This window comes from Hyaena hyaena, unplaced genomic scaffold (assembly GCF_003009895.1).
Source record: "Hyaena hyaena isolate Hyena2069 unplaced genomic scaffold, ASM300989v1 scaffold_326, whole genome shotgun sequence".
NCBI classification, from domain to species: Eukaryota; Metazoa; Chordata; class Mammalia; order Carnivora; family Hyaenidae; genus Hyaena; species Hyaena hyaena.
Window position 1 is genome coordinate 173606 of NW_024080959.1, and position 13074 is coordinate 186679.

Genomic DNA, 13074 nt, shown 5'->3' on the forward strand with positions numbered 1-13074 from the left:
GAGAGAGAGAACAAATAGCGGAGGGGCAGAGAAAGAGGGAGAAAGAAGATCTGAGGCAGGCTCCACACTGACAACAGGAAGCCCAACATGGGGCTCGAACCCACAAACTGTGAGATCATGACCTGAGCCAAAGTTGGATGCTTAACTGACTGAGCCACATAAGCACCCTTAGTTTGTAATCTAGATTCTTCAAATTTTATTAAGGGTTCTGGGTACAAATTTAAAAGCTTTTGGGGTGACTGGGCAGCTTAGTCAGTGGAGCGTCCAACTCTTGATTTAGGGTCAGGTCATGATCCCAGGATTGGGATCAGCCCTGTGTCAGGATCCATGCTGAGGGTGGAGCTTGCTTGAGATTCATTCTCTCTCTCTCTCTCTTTCTCTCTCTCTCTTTGCCCCTCTCCCCACTCGTGCTCTCTCTCTAAAAATAAATGAATGAATGAATGAATAAGCAAGCAAGCTTTCACATTTTCCTGTTTCTCTTAAAAATTACTAAGGTGAACTTAGAAGTGTAATATAATTTAGTTTCTAATATTTTAGGTGACTGTCATATTAAAGTTAATCTAATCCCATTTTAGTTACTCTTGAGCTTTTTCATTTAGGTATGAGTTTATTTAGCTAGATCTTTAGAAACAGTTCTCTAGGAGTATGTATGAAAGTTAAGCACACATACAGCAAATTTTTGTGTAGCATAATTATAATGGTAAACAAAGCTTTTAATAAATATCTATATTAGTCAAAATTTACAACACCACCATCTGTAAGGAGTTACTATTTAAAAGTGATCATCAGTCAAGCTAAAACTTTCCTGTGAGAAGGTATCAGTGAATTCCCTTTATGGAAAGTGTTTGGGACTCCTAATAGAACAGGCAGGTTTATTATAACAAATTCTTTTCACATGGAATGAAGAGCCCACTATTTAAAAAAAAAATCTATTTGCTTGCAAAATAAAAAAAAATAATAATGAAGAATAAAATTTAGAATCTGGAAACTTCTTTTTACACTTGAATACTAGTCAACTTTCCCTATGATTTAATGACATACTTCCTAGAGAAAAGTTAGTCATTATTATATCAATTTGTACTCCATGGACTTGGCTATAGCTGATTATGTCACTAAAATATATTTGGAAATATAGCAATTTGTAAATTTAGTTTGGTGACAAGCTGTTGAAAAATCAGTAACAGTTTTGTCAATCACTGGCATCCAACCAGGGTGAGCCCTGGGAAAATGGTACTAAGAAAGCAAGGCTTATCTTGAGATCCTTTCAAACTACCCCTTTTTCATATTTCTCTCTCAATTTCCAAGGCCCTATTGGCTAGACATTCTCAAGGGGACCAGTGTTCTTAAGTTCCTCTTTGCTCTTCACCACTATCCTGTTTTGCTTGCATTTTGGTCCGATATTCTCCAACAAATCTCATTTGTGGATCCGATTCTTCAGTCTCTTCTCCTATCACACTCCATCAGCTCTGCATTTTCATTCCAGTCAGATGGCATTTTGAAAAATAATATGTTAATAATGGATCATTAGCTTAATTTACTACCTCTTTCTGGAAATACCTGTACCTTTTCTGTCTCCCTAGGATTTTTATTTAACTTCAGCTCTTTGCAACTAGAAAAAAGACACGGGGTTCTAAAGTCTAAGGTGTATAAAAGCAAATTTAAAACTTAAAACATGATTTGAACATGTTTCTTAGACATACTTCAACCAATATATGATGTCTATTTCTCTTGCTGTATGCCATTTACTTTCTAAAAGTACCACATGATTTCTGCACATTTTCACAATCTCCCTGACTGGATTTTTGGACATTTTCTTCCATTCCATATATTTTGTAGCATTTAGGATGATTTCATTACATGTTCAGATGATGCCTGCAATGCTCCATACTGATAATTTAACATCTCTCTGTTCTAAGTTTGCATTGTTATAAATCATAAACTATACTCACAATATTTAAAGTCCACAAACTTGAACACTTGGTTCAGAAACTCTTCCTTTGGTCTTCACATTTATTTAATTTTTTAAAGGCTTCTAAATATTTCTTTGAAACCACTTCCAGGCCTCTCTTTTTTTGGTCTATTTTATTAATTAGATGATCACCCACCTCACCCTCAACCCCTAGCCAGATTTTTGTGGGTTTTGTTATATTCAAGAACATTAAGAGTTAATGATTTAACTCTGCAGATTCCAGAACAAAAGTTGAACTCACCCAATAAAAGGAGTACATTATAAAATAAGCAATAAACTTAACATTTAATTATTTGTGGAGCACACACTTAATTGGCTTACTAGTTGAAGGCACTGTTATAACTCCTTTAGAATTATTACCTCATTTTATCCTTATAACAATCCTATGAAGCAGATATCATGATGCCCATTTTACAGAATGAGAAATGAGGCATGCAGAGGTTAGGTAAGACTCATGGTCTTCCACAGATGATAAGTGTAGGGGCCAGGATTCTGAAAGTGGTTATCTCCTAATCACTATACCATGTGGCCATATACCAAGTTTACCATGTGTAATTCTCTGCTAGCTGCTAATGATTCAATATCCCACTACTCACAGCAAATTTGACATAATTTAAAGTATTATTTCACTTATACTCACAAGGAATTTCCCTGTATCCAATCTCCAAAGCATGAAAATAATTCATAAATTCCCTAACTGGAATTTTGAAAGCTTCAAAGAGGCCCATGTCTTCAAAAAGTCTGTATGATACCTATAAACAGAAACACAAAGCTTTACAGAACAGCAAGTAATTCATGGCCAGTAGAGACACTTATTAGGAACAATAAGTCACGTAGGTACTAAGGAACTGTGTGTCTAGCCCTAGAAGTCCCTGGCCACAAGGAGTATTCAATCTGATGGGGATATGCAACTAAGAAAACAACCAACTCAAATAGTATACACTGCAGAAACATATCAAGGCATTCAATTGTGTGTGATATCAACTACTAGACAAACTACTTAATAAATTGTTCATTGCATACTGCATGCTATAAGCACTAAAAAATTAGAAAAAGCTTTAATTTGGACTAGTTTTTATTGAAAATAAAAAAAGATTTCTAGAGGATAAAGGATTCAGAGATATACCTTAGTGAAGGAGAAGGAATTATGAGAGAGGAAAAGAGTTACCTTGACTAAATATATAGAGAAAATGGATTTATTCTACTGCAGTATAAATAGCATCTAAATAATTTTTTCTTCATGTGTCTTCTCCTCCAAATATCTATTCTCCTTCCATTTACATTCACAGCTTTGGCGACTCAAAGCCAGTGAATACCTTTGCATGTAATTGGCATATTTGACATGCAAATGATGGAGGAAAAAATGATAAAGGCACAGAAGGTAATGGGGAGAGAAATGGTTATTCACATGGTAGAATGGAGTACAGCACCATCTTATGTGGCCTTACTTTATATCACAAAGGCACAGAGTTGATTATAACTCAGGAGACTTTAGGAAAGAATTATTCATCATTTTTATTATCTGCATATCTTCTTATAATTGGCTTGAAATATTTCTTCCAAATCTTTGATATACTGTTTTATAGTTACATTTCTATCTTTTGTCATTTGGCTTTAAATCTATTTAAAGTCATTGACATTCCTTTTTGAAGCTTACTTTGAAAGAGAGAGAGAAAGACAGCAAGCAAGATGGGGAGGGGAAGAGAGAGGAGGAGACAGAGAATCCCAAGCTGGCTCCATGCTGTCAATACAGAGTGTGATGTGGGGCTTGAACCCAAGAACCATGAGATCATGACCTGAGCTGAAATCAAGAAATGGATGCTAAACGAACTGAGCCACAGAGGTGCCCCTGAATGATATTCCTTTAATTATGTGCTCATTGTTTATCATATATGTATATATACATATACACACATATATACATATTTATATAACTATAAAGGAATTTCTATCTAAAATGAAACAGGAGGATATAAAACAAAAAATCTCACACATGTACTCTTAGAAAAATAAAAGTTAAAGACTGACAAGCTGATTTCCTGTAAAATGACTGATGTACAAAAAAGTGATAAAACTGGAATGATAGTGAGTTGATCAAGAGTTGCCTCATATGACGCTTGGGAATTATACTTGTGGTTTCCAGAGGCATGAACTTGAGCTTGTTTGCATGACTGCACTGGTTTTGAATGCTTGGGGAATTTTCAAACCTGGTCCCATTTGTTTTTGAGTTTTAAGAGACTCTACTTGAACTATCCCCTTTTTATATTCACTGCCCAAATATACAGCCCACCCCAAGCCCTCAAGGGACTCAGGAATGATAGCTTGCTATAGTTGGCACATCCTAAATCACAGTGCCTCTGCTATTCCTGAATAAACTCATATTTTTGACAATTTTGAGCTTGCCTCAGTTTAATTCTTTAGGCTGGCATAATTAAAAAGGAGAGTTATTCATTCAACGTACATCTATGGAGTCCCTACAATGTTCCAAACAATCTTCTGCATATATGACATATATACAGGTGAACAAAACAAAGATCTCTTCCTTCGGGGAGTTTATGGTCTAGCAGAGGAGGGCAGTAAACAACAGATATAATAAGTATGGTATACCCTATGACAAAAAATAGTAAGTAATATGGAAAAAGAAAAAAGGGAGTAGGGGTGGAAGACTTAGAATACAGGGAAGCTATGGAATTTGCTTTTTTAAGTATGGTGGTTAGAGCAGACATATCCAAGGTGACATTTGAGCAAAGAATTGAAGGATATGTCGATGGAGGTACATGGATATCTGAGAAAAGAGTTTTTCATACAGAGAAAAAGCCCTGTGCCAAGGCTCTGAGGTATGCTCAATTTACTCAAGAAAGAGCAAGAAGGCCAGCATGGCTAAAACAGAATGAATGAGGACAGGAGTAGAATTTAAGTTGGTAACAGCAGAGTGGGATTGTGCAGGATGCAGTGCTGGCATTTGACAGCCAGCCTGACCACTGTAAGATTTTTACTCTTAAGTAGGGAGTCCCTGGAAGAGATTAGAGCAGGGAAGTAACTTTATTTGACTTATGTTTCAAAAGCATCACCCGTAGCTGCTGTTGGGAACAGATTATACACTATGTACATCAACTTCTGTATGTTTTTCTCCATTCTGAATGGCAAGTACATTAAAGCTTTACCTTTTTTGTGTGTTACATAACATCTACATCTCCTCTCTTTAAAAATGCAACAGAAGGGGCACCTGGGTGGCTCAGCCAGTTAAGCGTTTGACTTCAGCTGAGGTTATGATCTCACAGTTTGTGGGTTTGAGCCACATGTCAGGCTCTGTGCTGACGGCTCAGAGCCTGGAGTCTGCTTCAGATTCTGTGTCTCCCTTTCTCTCTGCCCCTCCCCTGCTTGTGCTCTGTGTCTCTCTCTCTCTCTCAAAAATAAAAAACATTAAAAAAAATGCAAAAGAAAGTGAAGTTTAAGGTTTTGGTAATATTTCAAGCTAGTTATTATCTATTTTAAAGTTAGCTCTTCTTTACTACTGCTTTAGTCTGTTTATGAGTTCTTGCTCATAAATACTAATGGATTTAACTATCAGAACCAAAATCCAAGCCAAGCTTTTTTTGGCTTCAAATTTTGTACTCTAAACTCTGTCAGATCCTACCATTGGTATGTGAAAAGCAATGTCGTTAGGATTGCAAATAACTACAGTTTACCATTACTCTCTTAAACATTTGAAAGATGAATTGAAAAATTAAGACAACAGGATATCTTAGAGTATGGTTTTAAAATAGGAGACTTTTCACTAAGATAGCCCTTACAAATCAACCACCAATAATTTAAACTCACAAAGATTCCATTAACCAGGTAAATACTAGTCACTGGAAAAAGTAAGCACTCTTCTGAAGTTGAAACCATGCTCTTTTAAATTTGTTAAAGTAAATATGATAATCATCAAAAAGGCAGTCAGTATACTGAGACTGAAAAGTCATTTCCTTTGCACATATGTCTCTTTAAAAATCTTTTGAAGTGAGACTTTTTCTGTGTAGTTTCAGCCAAAAGGTGATTTCTTGGAATGTTCAAGTTAATTCATTTCAGCTGTCCCAAAAGTCTTACTAAGGTAAAAAAAAAAAATATATATATATGCCTTTCACACAGTGAAAATTTCATGATCTTGTGCTTATAAGCTCCAATCAAAGAAAAAACCCATAAAGTTCTACTCAGCAAAACAAAAGTGCATTTTCTTAAAGTTCAATGTTTGTAAATTAGAAAGATAAAATAGTGACATACTGAGGATCATGTAGTTATGTATTTATTTTTGAAAGGTGACTGGGAAAAAAAACACATTAGTGACTTTTGCTGTAATCTAATGGTTCATTACATCTAATTTTCCTGTTGTGTAATCATATCCAGGACTCTTACAAAACATTTTGTGGTAAAGGTGGTCAAGTTTCACATTCCCACCTCTTGCTTCCAGAAATTCAAGGGGAGCTAGGTACCGGGTACAATATTCCCTACACGGTCACTGGTGCTAAGAAACCAATTGTTATAATAATGAGTTTTCCACCGTCTGAAGCTATTTCAGAATAAGTGAATGTGTTTTATAGGGGGCTGAGAAACAGCTGAAGGTAAATGAAGGTCAAAAGTATGGATTTCCTGGGGTGCCTGGGTGGCTCAGTCAGTTGTGTATGACTCTTGATTTCAGATCAGGTCATACTCTGATCTCATGGCTCCTGAGTTTGAGCCCCACATCAGGCTCTGCACTGACAATGTGGAGCGTTCTTGGGATTCTCTCTCTGCCCCTCCCATTTGTGTTCTCTCAGTCTCTCTCTTTCTCTCTCTCAAAATAAATAAATAAATGTAAAAAAAAATAAGTATGGATCTCAAATCACATATCCTATATATTACTGTGACTAGATGAATGGGATATGCTCTTTTAAGCCTAGGTTTCCCCTCTGAAAAATAAAGATTAAACAGAATACCTGCATCAAAGTTACTGAGAGGATTCAATTGCAGAGTTCGGGGAAGTCTGTGACATACGTATCAAATAACAAACAATGAAAATTTTCTCTTCGTAGGAAACACACACTGCAGTGAATGGGAAAGCAGACTTCCGGGCCCACTGCCACCTCTTCTTGTGGCACCATTCCAGGGATATTTCCAGGTAAAACCCTTCCCTCAGAGGTGTGTTCTGCAAGGGGGTTCAGAAAATGGGATAGCAAGCCTCCCGGGAGGAGCCCCGAGGTGTGAGGTTAAAGTGGACTGAATAAAAACGCTGCCATTCAAGTTGTCTTCAAGATCACCTCACATAAAAGATGTTGCTTAGCAATGAGCAGAAGGAAAGAGAGGGAAAAAATGGGACGAACAAATCCTAGTAAAGATGCCAGGGTGTCACCCTGGGCCTCACAGTGTTCATGGTCAAAAGAGCATCTAGTAGAGGCAACTACATGGTACACAGACCGTGTAATTATTTTGAGCTTCATAGGCGATCATTTTAGCACACGTCTGTATGTAGCAAGTTGAAATGCCATTATTTTGACATATGTCTAATTTCTCTATGTTCCTTTAAGGCACTGACATACTTTCCTTCTTGACACTAGTCTGGTACTTTGTGTTTGTGGATCTGAAAACCAGAGGAAAGGCTCATCTTCATTCGAACCTTCATGGATCAGGAATCCTCACTATGAAGCTCTACACTTAGATACTTGTTGAGAAGCCTGAAAATGCCTGTCTCTGATGGATGTGGTAGAAATCAGTAGGACACGTGATTTCTCTTTTAGTGTTTTCCAGGGAAATGTTAGTGGCTCCAATAAATCTGTGTCTTGATTTCTAAGTCTTATATTAATTTGGTGGTCCTTAGCATCTCTGCTGTGATATTTAGTCAATCTATGAAAACACACTTACAATATTTTACATAAGCTGGTAAATATTATTGTATTAACTCCTTTAATTGAGGGTGCATTCTGATAGGTTTTTGATAATAAAATAATTTCAGCATTTTGTTTCATTTATTGAGAACAATCATATTCAAATTCTTAATTTCTGTGTTTTCTTTCTCCTTCAGGGACACAAATATATATATACACATATATAATATATATGTATATTAATGTGGGAAAGTCATCTAGCTTAAGGAAAATATACTAAAAGTTTTAAGTAGTAATAGTTCATAGTTTCTTTCTTGTGATACTTAAAGGTGTCCTCTATATTAAAACAGAAAACTCTGTTTGATAGGTTTCTCACAGCAATGGAAGGAAATGTGTTTCTGCATAATATCTTACTTTTGGTAAGACCTAAACACTGTAATATTCAAAACAATTTTTAAAATAGAACAATTTTATTGTCAAAATTACAGACAATAAATTACTGTTTATAATTAGGCAGCTTTCTTATTTTGAGGGCTTGTATCAGGTTTTCTTTTGTTGAATTTTATAAATTTCAGATTTACTTCTCCATCTTGCTTATATATTCCCATTCCCTTCCATTCTGTCTTAAAAACTACATATTTTAATTGCACAATATGGTATTCCACTCATTTGAAATTCCATTTTTTTTTTGTTAACCCACCACCAAGGAATCTAAAGAATGTGAGGTACGAAAATTTCCTTTCTCCACCTGAAATCTACCACCAGTGTCAAGCATGTACAGAGTTTTAACCAACCAAGGAAGTTTTTTTCTACATTTAAAATCACATGTATGAATGCATTCCTTACCTGACTAAGAATACGGCCACATTTTCTTCCTATTTTTTCCATCAAATCAAAAATTGGAAAATTCCAAGTATTTAGCTGCTCCATAATTGAGTCCAAGTTATCCATGACAAGAGGTTCAGGAGCAAGAATTGGTTTGTCCTATAATGAAGAAGAAAATAGTTTAAGAACATGCAATGTTTTTCTACAAAGCAATTTGTGCTTATTTAATCCAACAACTAATTTTACAAAAATAAATGACTTAAAACTTCAGGGTGAATGAATGATCTTAAAAAAAAATCAAGATGAACAAGGCATTGGTCCCAAAGTAAGGAGAAAAAGTCCTCATGCTGTTTCATACCATGAATTTTATATATTAGGTGCCTGCCAATTCCTGGTTCATATATGCTACAGAAAAATATAGTTGTTTCTTTGCTGAGTTAACTGCTTTTCACCTACTGTGGTATTCTTCAATAAAGACTGAAGGACTTTAGGATGCTCTGAAATTGTAAGTAAGTTTATCTCCTTAGATGTATATGTACATTTTTCTGGGACGGTTCCTCGTTTATACTAGACTTTCAAATGAAACACTTAAGGGGGGAGGAGTCAATCACCCCCAACCCTACTTGGCCAAATTTATATTTTTGTTTCAAAATCAGCATTAATCCTATAACTGCCACAGTTTTCACTATTTTTATTAAATTTGTGTGACGTAAGGTTTCCAAAGGAACCTGCACTAAAGTAATGTAAAGACATTTTACAATTGGTTCTAATGAGGATATTCTTAAAAGTACATTTACCAAAAAATAAAAATAAAAAATATTGATACTGAAGATTAGGAAACATACAAATTACATTATCTGACAATCTCTTTAAATTAAAAGTATAAATGGTAACTCAGGTAAAAGAAAAATGAAAAGAGCAACAACTGATAATTATATGACAGTGAACTATTTTCTACTATTTGCTGCCTCCCTAAATTAATCTGACTCAAATGTATGCTTTTATCCTCTTTAAATGGATCTCTATAAACACCCAAAGCCAGTCATCACTAAAGGATATTTTATTGGGTAGCAAGTGTCAGTATAAACTTAGGTTAATACAGTAAGCAAAATAAATATTGGCATGCTTTCCAAATAAAGGAGGTACTAGGACAAAACAGTAGAAGCCCTAAGACAACTAACGTATTTCACTTTTACTGATATTTTTTATAAAATATTGTTTTACTGGATGAAATAGTTTTTCCTATGCACTTTTAGATTTATACTTTTAGATTCTAGGATTAAGAAGTATCTGTAATCACTTGTGGACATAAATACTTATGTTTTTAATCACTAAATAATAGAATCATTAAGAGATCGATGACTTGGATAAGGCAAAATTATACTGATACACACAGGTATGGTTATAACACATGTGTGATCCTAAAGAGATATATTTGTAAATCTAATGACTCAGGGATCTATTTCTAAGTCAATTTCTATAATAGAAGGCAATTCCTCAAGTAAATGAATGAGCACAGTGATATGGGGATACCAGGAATATCATGGTCTCAGACGTGTAGGTGCCACAAGCTGAAGCTTTCCTTAGAGGCTCTCTCGGGCCCTCAGTCTCATCTTCATTCTGAACAATATCACTGCTATCGCTGTTGTTATTGGTTTCATAATCAGAGGTAACTTGAGTAGTGTCATCTGCAATTAAAAGAGAACAGATTATGATGAAACTTACAAATGGAAAAAGAGGTCCCAGGTGAGTGGATATTCCTACATGAGTAGGGAAATGCTTTCATGAGCTTACACACCAAGAATGTAAGTGAAGAAAAGTAACCATTTTTTAACCCAAGCAAACAGATAGAATTATGACCCATGGTTTATATGATGCTAAATAATTCCTCAGTAATAATACTTAGATTAGCAGTTTATAGTTTTTAAAAATCCTGTTAACTTTATATTTCTTTTTCCTTTATGCATCAGCCAACACACTAAACCACCAAGTAGCTGACAAAAACACTAACTCCAGAATAGGCACAAGGGTAGGAGAAGTTAAGTTGATGTCTGAGAACAAAGTGGTCTGTGTCTGTGGGATATGGCACAGGGCATGTGCTTAAGGGCTGGGGAGATCTTCTGTATGCAACCTCCATAGGAATCTGTGGCTTTCTTCCTCAGCTGCCTCCTTCTACTGTCTCTATTTCATTCAGCACTAAACTATGCTAATGGCGGCCCAATCACGTAATATGAAGAGTCTGTACAACATGCTTCTAGGGCAAAGACTTCAAAAGAAGCTTCTCATGGCTGAATAAGTGCCTGAATGAAGTTTATTGTGCAAGTGCCATGTACTGGATAGCACTGAAAGCACCTTATTTGTACTAACACCTTTAAATCTACACAATCCTATGAAGCAGATGTTACAGCACATCATTGCATTACAGTTATCCTTACTTTGCAGAAAGGAAATGGGAGTCACAGAAGGATAAGTAAACTGCTTAAGGCACACAGCCGGTAAATTCTGCCACATGAATTTGAACTCATGAAATCTGATCCTATTTCCTATGTTCTTTACTTGTGATAAAGCCTAGCTTTTTTTTTTTTTTTTCTTTTATGGCTATTGTTGAGATCCCTATGGAATCTTTGCTTTCTTCTTTCAGAACCTTTATTGTTTCAGCTTTTACATTTAGGTTTATGCTCTACCGCAGGACCATATTTCACATGGTGTGAAGTAGGGGGTGAAATTCATTTTTTTCCAATCCTATTGGAATGTGCTGGCATCTCTGTTGAAAATTCAATGACTATGTAGACATGGGTCTACTTTGGGGCTTTCTGTTCTATTCTATCTGACCTATTTGCTGATTCTTATCCCTACACCACAGTATCTTGATTACTGTAGTTTTATGTCTTGCAGTCAGGAAAAGTATTTTCTCTAACTTTGTTCTCCTTTCTCAGATGCAGATATTCTAGGATTGTAGTATGCCCTCATACATTTACATACATTTTTCTGAACTTGTTAGTGAAGAATGGCTTTTGTTAGGTAGCCTATTGCAACTAGGAGTATAAGACTTTTCCAAGGACCCGCCTTTCTTCCGTCTTTCTAATGCTGTTTGTTCTATGTTAGAATTAGACACAGCATGAAAGTACAATTGACAAGTTTCAAGCTCAGAATTTGTAGAAAAAAATGAAGAACACTCAAAGGCCATAGCTCTACACGAGACCACAAAGGTGATAGGGAATTACTACTCATATTCTATCAGACTCAGTAGAGTCAAAGAATATCAAAGACATAAGGAGGGGATATTCTGAGTCTTCAGAATGCCACAAACAGTATCACCAAGAATTCTCCTTTGGAATTTTTCTGGCCTATGTCCCTTGACATAGCTGTTGAAGCAGATAATCAGGAACCATTCTTACATATCTTTATTACCCTAAACTCTAGAGTTCAGAGAAGCCATTTTTTTCTACCTCGTGAATCTTCAGCATTAACAAAAGCAGGTCCCTAGAGCTGCATCAATAAAAATAAAATAATAATTACTGTAGTAATGGCAGCAAACAGTAGGTCACTGTTTACATTACGTACAGTGATCTAGATACTATAAGTATTTTATATGATTTTTAAAAAATTGAAGTATAGTTGACATAAAACAGTACATTAGTGTCAGGTGTACAACATAATGATTCAACAATTATATACATTATGCAATGCTTACCCTAAGTGTAGTTACCATATAGTTATTATGATAGTATTGACAATATTCCCTTAGCTCTATTTTTCACTCTCATGACTTATTTATGTTATAACTGGTAGTCTGTACTTCTTAATTCCCCTTCCTCTCCTCCATTTTGGCAACTACATTTGTTCTCTGTAGTTATAAATTTGTTTCTGTTTGCTTGGTTTTTTAGTTTCTACATATGAATGAAATAATATATTATTTGTCTTTCTCTGGCTGACTTATTTCACTTAGCATAATACCCTCTAGGTCCACCCATGTTGTCACGAATGGCAAGATTTCATTCTTTTTTATGGCTGAGTAATATTCTCTCATGTGTTAGGTTGCTTCCATTATCTTGGGTATTGTAAATAATGCTGCAGTAAACATAGGAGTGCATATATCTTTTTGAACTAGTGTTTTTGTTACATTTTTAAAGTAATTTAATTCTCACAACAATCCTGTTTGATAGGTACTGTTTTTTTTTTTTTAATGTTTTATTTATTTCTGAGAGAGAGAGAGAGAGAGAGAGAGAGAGACAGACAGACAGACAGACAGCATGAGCAGGGGAGGGTCAGAGAGAGAGGCAGACACAGAATCCGAAAGAGGCTCCAGCACAGAGCCTGATGCGGGGCTCAAACCCAAGAACCCAAGATCATGACCTGAGCCAAAGTCGGATGCCCAACCGACTGAGCCACCCAGGTGCCTGGTACTGTTCTTATCCCCACCTACAGATGAAGGAACTG

At 35.7% G+C, this 13074-nt stretch overlaps 1 protein-coding gene across 2 annotated transcripts in view; it reads right to left on the reverse strand.

Annotated features, from left to right (window-relative positions):
* Positions 1-13074, reverse strand: part of PDE3A (phosphodiesterase 3A) — a 307235-nt gene that overhangs the window by 17663 nt on the left and 276498 nt on the right. For both annotated transcript variants that reach the window (XM_039249014.1, XM_039249013.1), the window contains 3 exons: positions 10168-10322; positions 8656-8793; positions 2610-2721 (listed from right to left, as the gene is read on the reverse strand). In XM_039249014.1, the coding sequence (XP_039104945.1) occupies positions 2610-2721; positions 8656-8793; positions 10168-10322 (405 nt within the window). The remainder of the gene's footprint in view (positions 1-2609; positions 2722-8655; positions 8794-10167; positions 10323-13074) is intronic.